This window comes from Alexandromys fortis, unplaced genomic scaffold (assembly GCF_014885135.2).
Source record: "Alexandromys fortis isolate MF-2015 unplaced genomic scaffold, M_Fortis_MF-2015_v1.1 scaffold_526, whole genome shotgun sequence".
NCBI lineage: Eukaryota > Metazoa > Chordata > Mammalia > Rodentia > Cricetidae > Alexandromys > Alexandromys fortis.
The window spans coordinates 24,102-42,166 of NW_026068456.1; the positions used below are offsets into that span (position 1 = coordinate 24,102).

Sequence of the window (18,065 nt, forward strand, 5' to 3'; positions counted from 1 at the left end):
TTAAAAAAAAAAAACAAAAAAAAAAAAAAAAAAAAAAAAAAAAAAAAAAAAAAAAAAAAAAAAAAAAAAAAAACAGAAGCCAGAAGAAGAGTGTATTAGATTTCTTGGAACTGGAGTCACAGGGGGTTGTGAGCTGCCATGCAGGTGCTAGATTCCAATCTGGGTCCTTTGAAAGAACAGTCAGTTCTCTTAACTGCTGAGCCATCTCTCCAAACCCAAAATAGCAATTTTTAAAACTAAGTATCTAACATGATGCAATCCAAAGATTAACTAATTTGATAATTACATGCTGAAGAACGACAGCAGAAACACATTAAAAGTCTGTTTTCTATTACTAAGACATGTTTCCGTAAGAACAGAAAGTTTGTGTACAATAAAAACTGCAATCCACATCATACCACAGTGTCTCATTTGACATCCGTGTTTCAGAGTCTTGACTGATGTAGTCTAGTGTGAAGGCCTCCTCTGCATAGTGCACATGCATGCTCAGAACAAGGCTGCAGTGACGTCAGGAGACAAAACCGGAAAGCTGGGCCAGAAGCAAGGATGTGCTATGCAGTTGATTTTGAATTAGTTTTTGGTCATTGTGTTTTCAGAAAGATTTCAGTGTTACCAAGGTCTTCACAAGCCTCACACTGAGTTGTGTGACCCGCTGGATTGCAATCCACAGAGAAATGGGACCCATCAGTAGAAAACACTTACATCTTCGTCCAAGCCCCTGACTTCAATCAAGATGTTTTGCTGCTGGCACCTGGGGAAGTCATGGCTGGTGCCAACAATATCTTCCACATCCCTTCTTTGTGTTAACATTTACACATATCTAGGACTTTTCTATCTTCAAAATATTTAAATCCAAGAGACAATAATAAAGATATTCTGAGCCCAAACTCCCACCCCCACCCACTGCCTGACTCCCCATCTTCCTGTTCAGTCACCTTCTGGGAAGGTCTGGCTAGGTTTGCAGCTTCTACTTCCTTCTTTTGTCAGACTTCAGGTCTCTCCAGACTCCCTGTCCTCTCTGTTTTCATCAGACTGGGCAGCTAGGGCCCACAGAAGGACAACCCACCCTAACCCTGGAGTGGAGCAGACAAACATCTGCTCATTGCATGTTGAGGACACACAGTTCCCAGCTCTTCTCACCCCTGTCCCAGTCAGTCCTCTTCACTCCTGCACTAGGATCCAGTCTCTTGCCCCACTCCAGGCTGAACTTTTCATATCTGTCAGCAAATGCTGCCTTGCTTAGAGCCCACGTTTCCTCCAGGCTTCTCTGGAGTGTGCAGGTCAGCAGCCTTCTTTCTCCTGAGTCCACTCCAGCACCACGCAGCAGCCATAGTGATTCTGCGCATGTTAGTCACCTCCCAGAGTCTCCCCTCCCCCAATCCTCTAAGGTCCTTTCTCAATAGTCCTTAGGCTTCAGGTGCCATGTCATCTGCCCATAAGCTCTTCTGTCCTTCCCTTAATTAGGCTGGGAACCCCTGCTCTCCTGCTCCAGCAGCATCTGTTTACTGTCTTACCTCCTGTGTCCCCACATCTGTGTCCCTTAGTTGTACACCCAGAAAGCATGATTGGTGTCTAGTCATGTTCCTCAAAACTGGGAGTTTGTAGACACAGTGTTCACAGATGAGAAAACATAATTCAGAAGCAAGAAAAAGGTTAAATTCTGACGGGTGGTGATGCCCAAGTGAGCAGAGAGCATCCTGAGAGGATCATTTGTGAATCCCTTTCTTCTCTCCTACAATACGAGTTTCATGTATACTGAAGTTATCCTAGGGATGAAACAAATCTTAGCTGTGGCTGGGGTGAAGTGCAGGCTGAGCCCAGTTAGGAAGCCACTGTGTAAGGTGCTCTGCAGACCAGAGTTCTGGGGACTGTGAGCTCTGTGGGATTGACTTACTAATGTTGGGGGAGGGAGAAGAAAGAGGGGACTGGGAGTGCCAGGGGTCCTTGTGTGTGTGTGTGTGTGTGTGTGTGTGTGTGTGTGTGTGTGTGTGTGTGTGTAGTGGGGTTTGCTTTATTCCAATCTGGGATTGCTGGGTGAAAATGAAAATGAAAGAGAAGTTAACTCAAATAAAACTTTGTGCTGCTTTGTGTGACCAGGCAGTGGTGGTTTCCCAGGCCTGCCAGGATGGCAGCGCCTGGGCAGTTCCCGCTGCTGGTCAAGGGGTCTTGGGACCCAGACCCTCCGAAGACCTTGATCCAGGAGTTGCAAACGTACTTCCAGAGCAGGAAGAAGTCAGGCGGAGGGGAGTGCGAGGTTGTCCCTCGGCCCGGGAGCCCAGCGAGCTTCTTGGTGCTCTTCTCTCTGGAGGAAGGTGAGGGCAAGAAGGCTGAGGAGGGTCGCACGGGGCTCAGGGCCAGGGAGCCAGGTTCAGAAGGCTTGGCTGCAGCGCCTTGGGAGCAGGGAGATTCTGGGTGGCAGAATCTGAGTGGCGAGTGCATCCTGGAGTGGTGGTTCTCCTTGCTTTTACAGAAGCTTCCTGGCACTGTGAAGCTTCCAGTGCTTCTTTCTTTCTTTCTTTCTTTCTTTCTTTCTTTCTTTCTTTCTTTCTTTCTTTCTTTCTTTCTTCCTTCCTTCCTTCCTTCCTTCCTTTCTTTCTCTCTCTCTCTCTCTCTCTCTCCCTTTCTTTCTTTCTTTCTTCCTTCCTTCCTTCCTTCCTTTCTCTCTCTCTCTCTCTCTCTCTCCCTTTCTTTCTTTCTTTCTTTCTTTCTTTCTTTCTTTCTTTCTTTCTTTCTTTCTTTCTTTCCTCTCTCTCTTTCCTCCCTCCTTCCTTCCTTTTCTTCTTTCTCTTTTCCTCTCTCTGTCTTCTTCCTTTCCTCCCTCCCACTCTCCTTTCTCTCTCTCCCCTCCCTCTCTCTTCTCCTTCCTTCCTTCCTTCCTTCCTTCCTTCCTTCCTTCCTTCCTTCCTCTCTCCCTCCCTCCCTCCTTTCCTTTCCTGTTTTTATTATTTAAGTGGTGCAGTTAAAGAATTAAGAATCTTGAGGAGTTGTGGGTCAGCTAGTACCACAGGGTTCTAGCTGTCAGTGGGAAGGGAGAATTTTCTTTGGGAGGTGAGCTTAAGGAGGGAAAAGCCCTTGAACTCTTGTACCACAGCCTGGATAAAGTTCCTGCTTTGTCCTTCTACGCCAAGTCTGAAGTGATTGTCAGCTTTGATCTGGGGTGAGGGATTCGGTGGAGGGTTCCCTCATTGCAAGAAGGCACAGGAATAGTTGAGCAGTTGAAAGTTCTCTACATCTGTCTGCAGTCTGCAAGGGAGGCCCAGCCTTGTTTGCTTGCTTAGGTGGGTGATTGAAAGTCCCAGACCTGTGGCTTCTGGAAGGCCACCATTAGTTGCCCCCTGAGATTCTGTAGACCAGGGTCATCCTCAGAATGCAGACAATTCCTCCTTCTTGTCCTTGAATTTGTGAAACTTTTGGGGCAGAGGAGAGACAAGGGGATGGAAGACGCCAGGCTGTAGGCAAGATAATGGACCAACAGGGACCCAAGAATCAAAAATGAAAGAAAGAGACAGGTGTAGAAGGTATCGACACAGGTTTTCAGAAACCTGGTCAGGAGGCACTAGACACCTTCAGGGCACTGAATCCCTCTGGAAAGCAAGGACCTTATTGTTCTAGGTTTGATTTCACCAGGGTGTGCTCCACAGACAGCTGGTAGCAGAACCTGTTTTCTCATTTTCTCTTTTCCTAAAGCGGTGGTTTTCAACCTTCCTACTGCTACAACCCTATAATGCAAACTGTGGTGATCCCGATCATAAAATTATTTTCGTTGCTACTTCATAGCTGTTATTCTGCTGCTGCTATTAAGTGTAATGTAAATATCTCTGCTTCTGATGGTCTTAGGCTACCTCTGAGAAAGGACCTTTGACCCACAGGTTGAGAACCTCCTCAGAGGGTTAGAGGGTTCCCAGTTTTATCCCAGCTGTCACTACCCCAGTAGACACCACCCTTATGGAGTGTGTCCTTCTCTTGAGCTGTCTCCAAATGTCGGTCGCATTTTAGGGGTACAGACTACTGCATCCTGGTCACAGGGAGGGTGGGGGAACTAGACCCAGCCCAGCTCTGTTCTAGACACTTTGGTACAGAGAATGTGGGTGAGTGGGGAAGCATTTGCCACCAGCTCTCTGAGGTGACTGGGACGTGCTGAAGTCTGAAAAACTCTGTTGTTTATTGAGAGCCTCAAACCAACAAAATGGAGATCTATAGATACTGGTAGTTTAGTGACATACACGGCAGGGGGAAGTATGGTAGTGAGGGTGCAGCCCCAGCTGTAGCCTTCACAGCAGGCCCTGGGCAGCTGAGGTGGAGGCTGGGCTCACACCCCCAGCTCAGCTTTCTCCCTCAGGGGCTCCCAGTGCACAGCCCCCTCTTCTCCCAGGTGGCTCAGCTGCTTCCTCTCATTCACTCCCAACACAGATGACTCAGAACATTAAAATGGAACATTGTTGCAGGTCAGTCCTTGGGATGATTAGAACTTCTATTCACTTCCAGTTTTCTATTTGAGGTCCCACTTCCTCCTCAGCAGCAAGGCAGCTGGAATTTCCCTAGGGCAGTAGCTTTCCTTTCCTGTAGAGGCCCCACCTTCCGTCCCAGAAACACCCTGAGCAGGCATGAATTCATATAAATCTACAATAGCTCAACAATACTACTGAGTCTACCAGTATAGTAAGCTCAATAGAAATTTGTGTATACCGGTACCAACAGGGAGGTCTCACCTTTGTTGGTTAACTGGATTCGTGTACTGTTGAGTATGTAGGTCTTTTTTCCTTAGGACATTGAGCTACACTCTCAGACACAAACTCAAATCACTGTAACCCCATTTCAGATGGGCACACTTTAATATACTTTCTAATCCTAAATGAGATTCTGTTTATTTAGTGAGGTCCTATGTATTCCTGAAGTGAGGGAACTCATCTTCTCAAGAAAAAATAAGATTTAACAGGGCAGTCATGGGGCATACCTTTAATCCCAGTACTCGGGAAGCAGAGGCAGGCAGATCTCTGTGAGTTTAAAGTCAGCCTGGTCTACAAAGCAAATGCCAGGACAGTCAGGATGATTAGACTGTTGCACAAAGAAACTTTGACTTTAAAATCACACACATATGCAAAAGATTTATTTGTAATATATGTATATGGGTGATTGCTCTTTATATGTCTGTATAACACATGCATGCAGTGCCTGCAGAGGTCATAAGAGGGCATTAAATCCTCTGGAACTGGACTTACAGATGTCATAGGCCATTATGTGGGAGTTGGTAACAGAATTGGGGTCTTCTAGAAGAGCAGCCAGTGCTCTTAACCATGGAGTCATCTCTGCAACCCTAGAATTCACCTTTTTATGTAAAACTGAACAGAGCTGACTTGAGGTGTGCAGAATTTTGCCTCCTCCTCCCAGATTCACTCTCTGGATGGGAATCACACACTGTTATCGCCACCGTGGCTCTCTGGCAATACTTGAGTCCATACACATTGCACACATCCAAGAAGAGATGGCCATCCTTGGGTGCCTTGGATGGAATTCCCCAAAGTCCAGGAAAGAGTAGGAAGGTAGCAGAGAGATGCAGGACATTCGGTAACAGGCTTCTGACTGTTCACACAGAGGTCACACTGAGGTCACACAGTCCTCAGTCCCCTCACCAGCTGGTACAGCTTCTCTGGAAACTTCTGACGACTCATAGAGTAGAGTTAGAGTCCCATGTTCCTTCTCGAATGGATTCTAGCGCCTGTATCTAGGTGTACATCTAAGTGAAGTCACTAGACATACCGACTTCATGGTTGAGGTGGGAGAGCCATCATGTTTCCCTTTGTGATAGGCTCTGAGCTCATCAGATTAGCTGTCCATCAGAGAACAATGGGAATCTAACATTGCTGTATCTGTGAACACCAGGTCACTGGAATCTTTCTCCTTGATCTGTTTGCACCATCCTCTAGCTGGCCACACCCCTCCTATTCCTTTTGGTTCTCTATACTGGCCTTGCCCCTTCCTTTCATTTCATGTTCTCCTTCCTTTTTGTTCTCTATGCTGGTAGGGGTCTTCCTGTTACTTTTCTATTCTCCATGCTGGCTCTGCCCCTTCCTGTTCCTATTGGGTCTCAATGATGGCCATGCTTCTTCCTGTTCCTTTCTTGTTCTCTGTGATGGCCACGACCCTCTCTGTTCCTTTCTGCTTCTCCATGGTCTGAGTGACACTGATTTTCCTCTTCTCCCTCTGGTTGCAGCTTCTGATATTACAGTTCACATTCTCATAGCTCTTCGTGTGGTTGACAGCATTCCTAGAAAATACTTTCAGTGGGGGAACCTCTGCTCCATAAGTGTTTATTTCTTTATAGCCACTCAGCTAGACTGTGGGTGAGTTGTAATCAAATGACAAGTCTTTGGATTCTGTTGAGTTTCACTTAGTTAGCTGTCTGGTGCTCTAATTCTGTTTTTGCAAAATTACTTCTATTTCTTTCTTTTTTTTCTGCTTGCTTTACTACTGAATATTAGTTGTTTATCATTGTAGGCTAATGGCTGGACTTCTGGTCATTCTGATGACTAACTAACTGTGCCATCTCCCTACAGCATGGTTCTCACCCCAGGTACCCAGTTGTCCCTGTAATTATAAATACTCCCACCTTCAGAGCCCACCCAGTACAGTACAAGTTCTGTTCTACTACACTCTATGGTTCTTCAATGCAATGCACTGACTGGCTCAAAACAATTTCACTGACCTCAGTAGTCAGTAAGAATACTGAGGCTGTGTAAGTAGGATTTGTTTACCAGGATGCTGACAGGATTCACCAGAGTTCCCTTGTGTGATAACAAATCCAAGATAATCACCTTGAATAGAGGAAGGGTTTATCTGGGCTCTACAATTTTGGAGATTTTGGTTAATAGTCAGTTGGCCAGCTGCTTTGGGGCCAATGGCACAAGACAGTACACCCTATTGGGAACTCTTGGCTCTGTAGTGATACAGAAAGGAGAAAAGGGCTGGGGTCCCAGGATCATCCCTTCTCCAGGGGGAATCTGACTTCCTCTAGGCCTCACTTCTTAAAGCTTCCAGGACCTTCCTAATGACCATGAGCTGGCAACCACGTTTGTAATCTCAAGACCCTTGGGGAATACTAAGCTAAAGCAATGAATATTAAAATGTAATCTGGGCGTGGCAGCACATGCTTTGACCCCAGCACGTGAGAAACAGAGGCAGGCAGGTCTCTGTGAGTTTGAGTTCAGCCTGGTCTACAGAGCAAGTCCTAGGCCAACCAGGGCAACGTAGTAGCCTTGTCTCAACAAAGTAACATAAGCAAATAAACACCACCACAGTAAGTTTAGGGGCAGGGGGATGGCTTATTGGGTTAGATAGCTTGCTGTGTAAGTGTGAGGGCCAGATTTTGCATCTCCAGTTCCCTCTTAAACAGATGGGCATGGATCCATGTAGTGTGGAGGGCAGAATGGGCAGATCACAGTGAGCCTAGCCAATGGGCAAACTTCAGATTTAGTGAGAAACCCCATCTCCAGGCCGGAAGGTAGAGAGCAATGCAGGGAAATGCCCAGTGTCCTGCTGTGGCCTCCACGTGACCAGGGGTGTGCGCTCCTCCATATGCCCACACATCTACAACATGAATAATGCACTATAACTGACAATCACATCCCTGTGCTGAGTTCTCCTTCTTTTGTAAGGGCTTGCTGCTGGGGGAGACGGGCTGAGCTGCTGGCTCATAATGGTGAAGTCTGTAGAAACCATGGACTAATTATGTAAGTAAAGATTGCTTGCAATTTGGCTTAAAATATTTTTTTCAATGTTTCAGTTCGGCAGAATGTTCTAGAGAAAGGGAATCATGAGTTAGTGTGGCCAGGGAAAGGGACATTCAAGTTAACTGTCCGGTTGCCCGAAGACCCAGATGAAGCCTCAGTCTCTAAGGAGGCAGTTCCCGAAAAGGTAAGGACACAGGGCATTATTCCAAGGCACTTGGATTCTCTATGATAAATATGGTGGAGATGAGCTGGGTGAGGTGATACACACCTTTAATCCCAGCACTCAGGAGGGAGAGGTAGGAAGATCTTTGAGTTCAAGGCTAGCCAAGGTGAGTCCAGACCAGCCAAGGCTACAGTGAGACCATGTCTCAAAAAGAAAAACGGTAGATGAGGGCCTAAGTCACACTAGCCTGAAAATGGCAGCTTGGGACTCTGGAGGGAGCAATGGCTGTAAACAATGGAGAAGCAGTCATTTTTGTCACTTTTGGAAGAGTCCAGATTTGGGGGCCGCAATAGTAATGAATTTGAGATGCCAAAGTTTGTATCCATTGCTCTTGGTGTCTTTATTACCAGAAGCCTGCCGTTGTTTCCATCTTCTTGATGGAACACATGTGCTGTTCCCTCAGCTGTGAAGAAGATTGTCAGCGACCTCTCTGAAGCATGTGCACCGTGTTTATACAGTAAACATGAACTGAGTGCCAAGTGAGGCAAACCATGGGTAAAATTGCCTCACCGGAGTCTCCTGTGTGTGTCTCATTTCATCAGTGATTATTGTGACCAGCAAACAAGACACACTGTGACATGTAGCTTTTGATCCATTCACTAGCCCAGTATCCAAATGTGTCATTGTCATTTCAATTAATTTTACATCTCCTGTCTGGCCCAAGACAAAATTTAATTTTATATGAAATGATTCATAGTTGCTGGCCAGTGGAGGCACATGCCTTTAACCATAGCACTGGGGAGACAGAGGCAGTTAGATATTTTTGAGTTTGAGGCCAGTCTGGTCTACAGAGTGAATTCCAGGACAACCAGAACAAGTTACACAGAGAAACCCTGTCTCGAAAGAAACAAACAAAAGCAACCAACTAAACCAACAAAAATCAACCAACCAATCAAACAAAAAGAAATGATTCCTATATTAATGCTGTCTTACTGTTTTGGTTTTAGGAATCGAAGACTAAAAAAGGTGCTGCAGGAAAAGGTAAGTCTCCACTAAGGCAACTCTAGTGTTCACCAGTCAGTTTGTGTTTATTAAACAAATAGCTTATGTTGTAGGAGACTGCTCATTTATTCCTGGCTACTTAGCCAAAATAATCACTCAGACACCATATTATTTGCAATACTGTTTGGCCAATAGCTTAAACATATTTCTAGCTAGCTGTTATATCCTAAACTAACCCTTCTCTATTAATCTGTGTATCACCATGTAGCTGTGACTTACTAGATACAGTTCTGGTACATCTCTCTCTGGCAAAGGCTTCATGGCTTCTCCTGATTCCGCATTCTTCCTCCCAGAATTCAGTTTAGTTTTTCCTCACCTAGCTCTGTTCTTCCCTGCTATAGGTCCAAAGCTGTTTCTTTTATTCATTAACCAATAAAAGTAACACAGACAGAAGGACTTCCCACACCAAATTTGAGAGACCTTCTTCTAAATTCATACCAGGCAGGCTCTGCTTAGCTTGAAGCCTCCTGTAGTTTCATCATCTTTCCAGTTTCAGCCAGATGTGTTTGAAGCATTCCCTGAGGGAGCCCATTCAGTTCTTCGGGCTCCACTCAGAGGAACAGGACCAGGTTTCTTTGATGCTGTGAGATGGCTGAGATGAGGAGAGAAGACTTGAGAGATGCAGATGGACACTTGTGCTTTGGTGGGAAGTAATAGCAAGGACAAGACTTGTAGTGGATGCTTGCTGTGTGCATCTCTGGCAGTGCTCTATGAGCACTGGGTATATCTTAGATGGACCCTACCTTCTGATCACAAGCCCTTTCTTCCTCATCTGCAGCAGGAAACAGCCAACACTGGGGCTTAGGTAGGGTCTCCTGATTCCTGGTGGGTGGGTCCTGCCTCAGACTTAAATGAAGGACCAGCTAATAATACCCATGTAAAGGGCACCAAATGAAGAACCATACTGAATAAGGTGAGCAAGAGCAACTAGGAGATGTAGACACCCAATTCTTAGGAATTCTTTTTTTCCCTGCATCACTCTGCCTTCTTGCCTAGAGACGGGGTCTGTCACTGAACCTAAGTTTAGCCCTTTGGCTAGGCTTGCTGTCCAGGGATTCTTGGGATCTGCCCATTTCTGCTCTCCACACTGGACACATGTAGCCATGCCCTGCTGTTTACAAGGGGGCTGGGGATTCAAGCTCCAGCCCTCACACTTACACAGCATGCTGTCTAACTCAGCCAGCCACTCACTGATGCTGTTACAGTGTAATCTGTAAACTCTTACTTTGTTAGCACGAGTATGTACAGAGCTTCCTATACCTTTGCTCCTCCAGGGAGGCCAACAGTAGTTCTCTAACGCAGTGGACACCTGATAATTCTCAGCTGTCTGCCGTGTGCCACAGCACAGAGATGAAGACTCTACCCTGACTGTAGAAGCTTGGTTCTGTAATCACAGTTGAGTACTCAAGAGACACATATGAGGGAGGATGCATTTTCCTCAGAAAGACAGAGCAGAAAAAATAATAAAATTGAATTAGTAACAACAACAACAAAATAAAAGAAACCAATTATACTTTTGGTTTTTAATTCACTAACAACAAGAGCAACAAAAGCCCACAGTATTACATTTTAGGTTTTTTGTTTATTAATTCCCTCTGTAGACCAGGCTAGCCTTGAACTCACGGAGATCTGCCTGCCTTGGCCTCCCAAGTGCTAGGACTAAAGGTGTGCACCACCATGCCTGCCTACATTTTAATTTTTAATTCACAAAAGCAAAAGATCCACTACCCGAGATTTCCTTTTAGCAGAGTTAGCCAAGATACGAGAAAGGGTTAGAGTTGTCTCATCTTAATGTACTTAATAAAACCATGATTTAATACCTTACACTTTTCATTGTCATTTCCAATTTCCTCAGATGATTTGTGAAGAGGGATGCTAAAAAGAAATCCCACAATAGCTCAGCACTGAGTATAATAAAGGGTTATTAATTTAGGGGTATACTCACAGAACATAATCCTCTGCTCGAATGGGGAGCAGCAACTGAATCATGCAGCCAAAAGAGAAAGGGACTGTGTGTTTTACATTGGCATATATAGTATAAGAGGCCACGCCTGAGTGGGCAGGTAACTTAAAGGGTACTGGAAGTAGGAATTCCTACAACACCTACCCCTTTTGTTTAAATAAGAGAGTTCTAAACCTAATACAAAGTTATATACAATAAGAACAAATATCAGGTATAAAAATTAGTATTACAACCAGCATAAACAATATCAAGCAAGAAACATGTGAGTTTAAGTCTTATATTATAAATAACTTATATTATAAATAACTTGGCCAAGTCAGGAGTGGAAAGTAACTACAACTATCTAGTCTTCAACCCCATTGAAGACCAGAGAAGAGAAATACTATTACTTGAGTAAGCAGGAAGTACAATGAAGCAACTTCCAAAATGTGCAACAAATGATAGAGACAACTGGCTACTGGGCAATCATCCAAAGTCTTATTTGCAACATTGGAGCAACCAACTTTGGATGAGGCCTAGAGTAACTGACAGACCATTTTCAGAGGCAGGAAACATTTCAAAACCCTCTTACCCTGTCTTGGCAAGATTTGACAGTCTTATTTTTTGTATCCTGCTTGTCCATCATGCATTTTGTCAGTGGTCGATGGCATGGGCAGTTCCTTGCCCAAAGGCCAGTTTTGCCAAGAGGAAAACAAGCTCCAAGTAGAGTGTTTTTGGTGCTCAACATTCTTTTTGGAATAGACCAGTGCTTCCAGGAACAATCATGTCTCACATCAACAGAATCCCAAGTTATTTAAATGCCATATTCTATAGCTCTTTGAAGGGCTTGAAGATTACTTATCTATGCAGAATACAATCTCTATGTACCCCAAGAATCTGATTAGTCTAACTATAAGTATGACAAACATGGATGACTATTGAACTATAATTCTTAATACCTATATAACTTAAAGATTAAAACTTCACAGTAAAACTTTAAACAATTTAATTAACATTAAACATTTAAACAACTGTGTTACAAATGAGGACAATGACCTCAAAATGTAAACAATGTATAAGTATCTTGATCAGAGGTAGAAATATGTATTGCAATGTGATAATATATCCGAATATTGTCATCAATATACAGAATGTCTTAAGCAGAGTTAGAAGCATGTATGTATATAATATGACAAAATAACTTTGTCTAGGTGTACAAATATTGTAAACAGAAATAGGAGCATATTAAATATAACAAATATAATTCGACTTTTTATCAATATACAAAAATCTATACCAATGTAAATTGCCTATAAATAATAGCTTACAAGTATTCACTCTATTACTCACTATTATTATTAGTGTGAGTAAGCTCACATTAGCCTATTATCCCATCCAATTTCCCTTTTTCTTTTCAAAGAGATCCCTGAGCTTACATAATTTCCCCAACCCCCAACCCTATACCAATTATAATCAACCTCTAAATGATGTTTCTAACCCTGAGGACAAACTTTGTTGGGAGAGGGGATGTTGTCTTCTAGAATTTCTTCCAGCTGTCATGGGGGCGATGTTCTTTCTATGGGATACTGTGAAAGTAAAATGATGGTTAAGCTTCAAGATTACTGTCTGCTATATTTGCAAATAGTCTCTGAGTATTAGGGAGGGTTTTTCTGAGGTTCCTATTTAGAGTTATGGCCAGAATATTGAAAAAAAAAGTGTACCATTTCAGCTCACCAAGTTGGAACCATCTTGAGCAGCTGGTACCCAAAATAGGTCTTGTAGTAGTGTTATCAGTATCATGATGTCATATCAACCAGGTGGAGTCATTGTGGTGAGGCCCCATCTTCTTCCTGGAAGCTTGAAAGATTACTTCATGAAAATTCGTTGTTCATTGTGGAAAACTTAAACATCATTGATACAGACATAATATTCAATGAAAGGTATGATAGAGATAAAAAGAGGTATGAAGAAAAGTAAATTTTTTGAAAATAATGCCTTATATTTTGTATCTTTTTTATTTTTTTAAATTTTTTTAAATTTATTTTTTATTGAAAATTTTTTACCTCCTTCCTCCCTCTCATTTCCCTCCCCCCTCCACTCCCCTTCCCTCTCCAGTCCAAGGAGCAGTCAGGGTTCCCTACCCTATAGGAGGTCCAAGGTCCTCCCTGTTTCCCCCAGGTCTAGGAAGGTGAGCATCCAACCAGACTAGGCTCCCACAAAGCCTGTCCATGTAGTAGAATTGCCTATAAATAATAGCTTACAAGTGCCATTGTCCTTGGCTTCTCCGTCAGTATCTACCGTCAGCCACACTCAGAGAGTCCAGTTTGATCACATGCTCCATCAGTTCCAGTCCAACTGGCCTTGGTGATCTCCCATTAGATCAGTCCTGCCATCTCAGTGGGTGAACGCACCCCTCGTGGTCCTGACTTCCTTGCTCATGTTCTCTCTCCTTCTGCTCTTCATCTGGGCCTTGGGAGCTCAGTCCAGTGCTCCAGTGTGGGTCTCTGTCTCTATCTCCATCCCTCACCAGATGAAGGATCTATGGTAATATGCAAGATATTCATCACCGTGTCTATGAAAGAAGGCCAGTTCAGGCACCCTCTCCTCTGCTGCCCACGGACCTAGTTGGGGAAATCCCCTGGACACCTGAGAACCCCTCTAGAGCCAAGACTCTAGCCAACCCTAAAATGGCTCCCATGGTTAGGATAACTTCTTCCCTGTTCCCATATCCACCCTTCCTCCATCTCAATTATCCCATTCCCCCAAGCTCTCCCCAATCCTCCCCTTCTCTCTTCTCTCTCCCCATCTCCCCTTCACCCAATCCACCCCCATCCCCCTGCTCCCAACTTTTGCCCTGCAATCTTGTCAACTTCTAGTATCCAGGAGGATAAATATATGTTTTTCTTTGGGTTCACTTTCTTATTTAGCTTTTCTAGGATCACAAACTATAGGCTCAATGTCCTTTGTTTATGACTAGAGTCTGATTATGAGTGAGTACATACCATATTCCTTTTTTTGGGGGGTCTGGGTTATCTCACTCAGTAAAGTATTTTCTATTTCCATTCATTTGCATGCAAAATTAAAGATGCCATTGTTTTTTACCACTGAGTAGAACTCTAAAGTATATATGTGCCACACCTTCTTTATCCATTCTTGTAGTAAGGAGCAAGGGGCCGCTTCCCTGCCACCCCAGCTCCCGGCTGCCTGGCTAGCTTATGCCCCAAAATAATTACACAAAAACTGTATTCTTTTAAACACTGCTTGGCCCATTAGTTCTAGCCCCTTATTGGCTAATTCTCACATCTTTGATTAACCCATTTCTAATAATGTGTGTGGCACCACGAGGTGGCTTACCAGGGAATATCTTAATCTGCATCTGTGTAGGGTGGGAGAATCATGGTGACTGCCTGACTTGGCTTCTTTTTCCCAGCATTCTGTTCTGTTTTCTCTGCCTACGTAATTTTCTGTCCTATCAAAGGCCAAACAGTTTCTTTATTAATTAACCAATGAAAGCAACAGATAGACAAATGACCTTAACCAATAGACAGATGACCCTTCTCCATCACATTCTTCTATTGAGGGGCACCTAGGTTGTTTCCAGGTTCTGGCTATTGCAAATAGTGCTGCTATGAACATAGTTGAACAAATGCCTTTGTAGTATGACTGGGCATCTCTTGAGTATATTCCCAAAAGTAGAATTGCTGGATCCTGAGGTAGGTTGGCTCCCAGTTTCCTGAGAAATCACCACACTGATTTCCAAAGGGATTGCACAAGTTTGCATTCCCACAAACAATGGATGAGTGTTCCCCTTACTCCACAACCTCTCCAGCATAGGCTATCATTGGTGTTTTTGATTTTAGCCATTCTGACAGGTATAAGATGGTATCTCAAAGTTGTTTTGATTTACATTTCCCTGATCGCTAAGGAGGTTGAGCATGACCTTAAGTGTCTTTTGGCCATTTGAACTCCTTTTGTTGAGAATTCTCTGTTAAGTTCAGTACCCCATTTTTTAAATTGGGTTAATTAGAGTTTTAATGTCTAGTTTCTTGAGTTCTTTATATATTTTGGAGATCAGACCTTTGTCTGATGCGGGGTTGGTGAAGATCTTATCCCAGTCAGTAGGTTGCCTTTTTGTCTTAATGACAGTGTCCTTTGCATTACAGAACCTTCTCAGTTTCAGGATGTCCCATTTATTCATTGTTGCTCTTATTGTCTGTGCTACTGGGGTTATACAAAGGAATTGGCTTCCTATGCCCATGTGTTGCAGACTACGTCCCACTTTCTCTTCTATCAGGTTCAGTGTGGTCAGATTTATATTGAGGTCTTTAATCCAATTGGACTTGAGTTTTGTGCATGGCGATAGATATGGATCTATTTTCATTCTTCTACATGTTGATATCTAGTTATTCCAGGACCGTTTGTTAAATATGTTTTATTTTTTTCATTTGATATTTTTTTGCGTCACTGTCAAAAATCACGTGTTCGAAGAATATCTGGGTCTTCAATTCAGTTCCATTGGTCCTTCTGTCTGTTTTTATGTCAATACCAAGCTGTTTTTATAACTGTAGCTCTGTAATAGAGTTTGAAGTCAGGGATGGTAATGCCTCTAGAAGTACTTTTATTGTATAGGATTGTTTTGGCTATCCTGGGTTTTTTGTTTTTCCATATAAAGTTGATTACTGTCATCTCAAGATCTGTGAAGAATTTTGATGGGATTTTGACGGGGATTGTATTGAATCTATAAATTGCCTTTGGTACAATTGCTATTTTTAATATGTTGGTCCTTCCAATCCAAGAGCAAGGATAAGAGGGAAATTGATTTTTTTTGGAGTTGATCTTGTATCCTGCCACATTACTAAAGGTGTTTATCAGCTGTAGGAGTTCTTTGGTGGTGTTTTTGGGGTTGCTTATATACACTATCATATCATCTGCAAATAATGAACGTTTAACTTCTTCCTTTCCAATTTGAATCTCCTTGATCTCCTTATGTTGTCTTATTGCTATTGCTAGAATTTCAAGGACTATATTGAAGAGGTATGGAGAGAGTGGAGAGCCTTGTCATGTTCCCGATTTTAGTGGAATGGCTTTGAGTTTTGCTCCATTTAATTTGATGTTAGCTGTCGGCTTGCTGTATATTGCTTTTATTATATTTAGGTATGATCCTTGTATCCCTAATCTCTCCAAGACCTTTATCATAAAGGGGTTTTGAATTTTGTCAAATGCTTTTTTTTCAGCATCTAATGAAATGATCATATGGTTTTTTTCTTTCAGCTTATTTATATGATGGATTACATTGATAGATTTTCGTATGTTGAACCAGCCCTGCATCTCTGGGATGAAGCCTACTTGATCATAATGGATAATTTTTCTAATGTGTTCTTGGATTCGGTTTGCCAGTATTTTATTGAGAATTTTTGCGTCGATGTTCATGAGTGAGATTGGCCTGTAATTCTCTTTCTTGGTTGAGTCTTTGTGTGGTTTTGGTATCAGAGTGACTGTAGCTTCATAAAAGGAATTTGGCAATGACTCTTCCGCTTCTATATTGTGAAATACATTAAGGAGTATAGGTATAAGCTCTTCTTGGAAGTTCTGGTAGAATTCTGCATTGAAACCATCTGGTCTTGGGCTTTTTTGGTAGGGAGGTTTTTGATAAGAGCTTCTAAATCTTTGCAACTTACAGGTCTATTTAAATTGTTCACCTGGTCTTGGTATATGGTACTTATCTAAAAAAAAAAGTACATTTCTTTTACATTTTCCAATTTTGTGGCATACAGACTTTTGTAGTAAGATCTCATGATTCTCTGAATTTCCTCTGTGTTTGTGGTTGTGTTACCCTTTTCATTTCTGATCTTATTAATTTGTGCTTGCTCCCTCTTTCGTTTGATTAATTTGGATAGGGATTTGTCAATCTTGTTGATTTTCTCCAAGAACCAGCTTTTTGTTTCATTGATTCTTTGGATTGTTTTCTGTATTTCTATTTAGTTGATTTCAGCCCTCAGTTTGATTATTTTCAGTCTTCTACTCCTCCTGGGTGAGTCTGCTTCTTTGTTTTCCCTAGAGCTTTCAGGTGTGCTGTTAAATCTCTAATGTGTGCTTTCTCTGTATTCTTTAAGTGTGCACTTAGTGCTATAAACTTTCCTCTTAGCACTATTTTCATAGTGTCCTATAGGTTTGAGTATCTTGTGTCTTTATTTTCCTTAAATTCAAGAAAGACTTTAATTTCTTTCTTTATTTCTTCCTTGATCCAGGTGTGGTTCAGTAGTTGACTTTTAGTTTCCATGAGTTTGTAGGCTTTCTGGGGGTAGAATTGTTGGATTCTAACTTTATTCCATGGTGATCCAATAGTACACAGGTGCTTACTACAATTTCTTTGTATCTATGGATGTTTGCTTTGTTACTGATTAAGTGATCAATTTTTGAGAAGGTTGCATGAGATGATGAGAAGAAGGTATATTCTTTTTTGTTTGGGTGGAATGTTCTATAGATGTCTGTTAAGTCCATTAGTTCTCTTATTTCTCTGTTAAGTTTCTGTCTGGTTGACCTGTCCATTGGTGAGAATGGAGTGTTGAAATCTCCTACTCTTAGAGTGTGGGATTTGATGTATGCTTTGAGTTCTAGTAATGTTTCTTTTACATATGTGGGCATTTTTATATTAGGGGCGTAGATATTCAGGGTTGAGACTTCCTCCTGATGAATTGTTCCTGTTATGAGAATAAAGTGACCTTCTCCATCTCTTCTGATTGATTTTAGTTTGAAATCAATTTTGTTAGATATTAGTATAGCCACACCTGCTTGTTTCTTTGGACCGTTTGATTGGAAAACCTTTTCCCAACCTTTACTCTGAGGTAGTGTCTGTCTTTGAGTTTGAGATATGTTTCTTGTAAACAGCAGAATGTTGGATCCTGTTTTTGTATCCATTCTCTTAACCTGTGCCTTTTTATAGGTTGTTGCATTATGAGCGGCAGGGCTGCGTCTCCGGCACCCGGCCACCCGAATGGCTAGCTTATGCCAAGAAATAATTACATGGAAACTGTATTCTTTTAAACACTGCCTGACACATTAGTTCCAGCCTCTTATTGGCTAGGTCTTACATATTGTTCTAACCCATTTCTTTTTTTTCATTTTTTTTAAATTTATTAAAGATTTGTCTCTTCCCCACCGCCACCCCCCC

The 18,065-nt window shown here is 42.5% G+C and overlaps 1 protein-coding gene across 1 annotated transcript in view; it reads left to right on the top strand.

The window, feature by feature from the left end:
• Positions 1-2,125: 2,125 nt before the first annotated feature.
• The window catches only part of LOC126495732 (protein mono-ADP-ribosyltransferase PARP14-like), a 54,634-nt gene continuing 38,694 nt past the window's right edge, over positions 2,126-18,065 (top strand). Inside the window, exons 1-3 of the mRNA XM_050133332.1 lie at positions 2,126-2,312; positions 7,781-7,911; positions 8,898-8,931. Coding sequence (XP_049989289.1) covers positions 2,126-2,312; positions 7,781-7,911; positions 8,898-8,931 — 352 coding nt within the window. The remainder of the gene's footprint in view (positions 2,313-7,780; positions 7,912-8,897; positions 8,932-18,065) is intronic.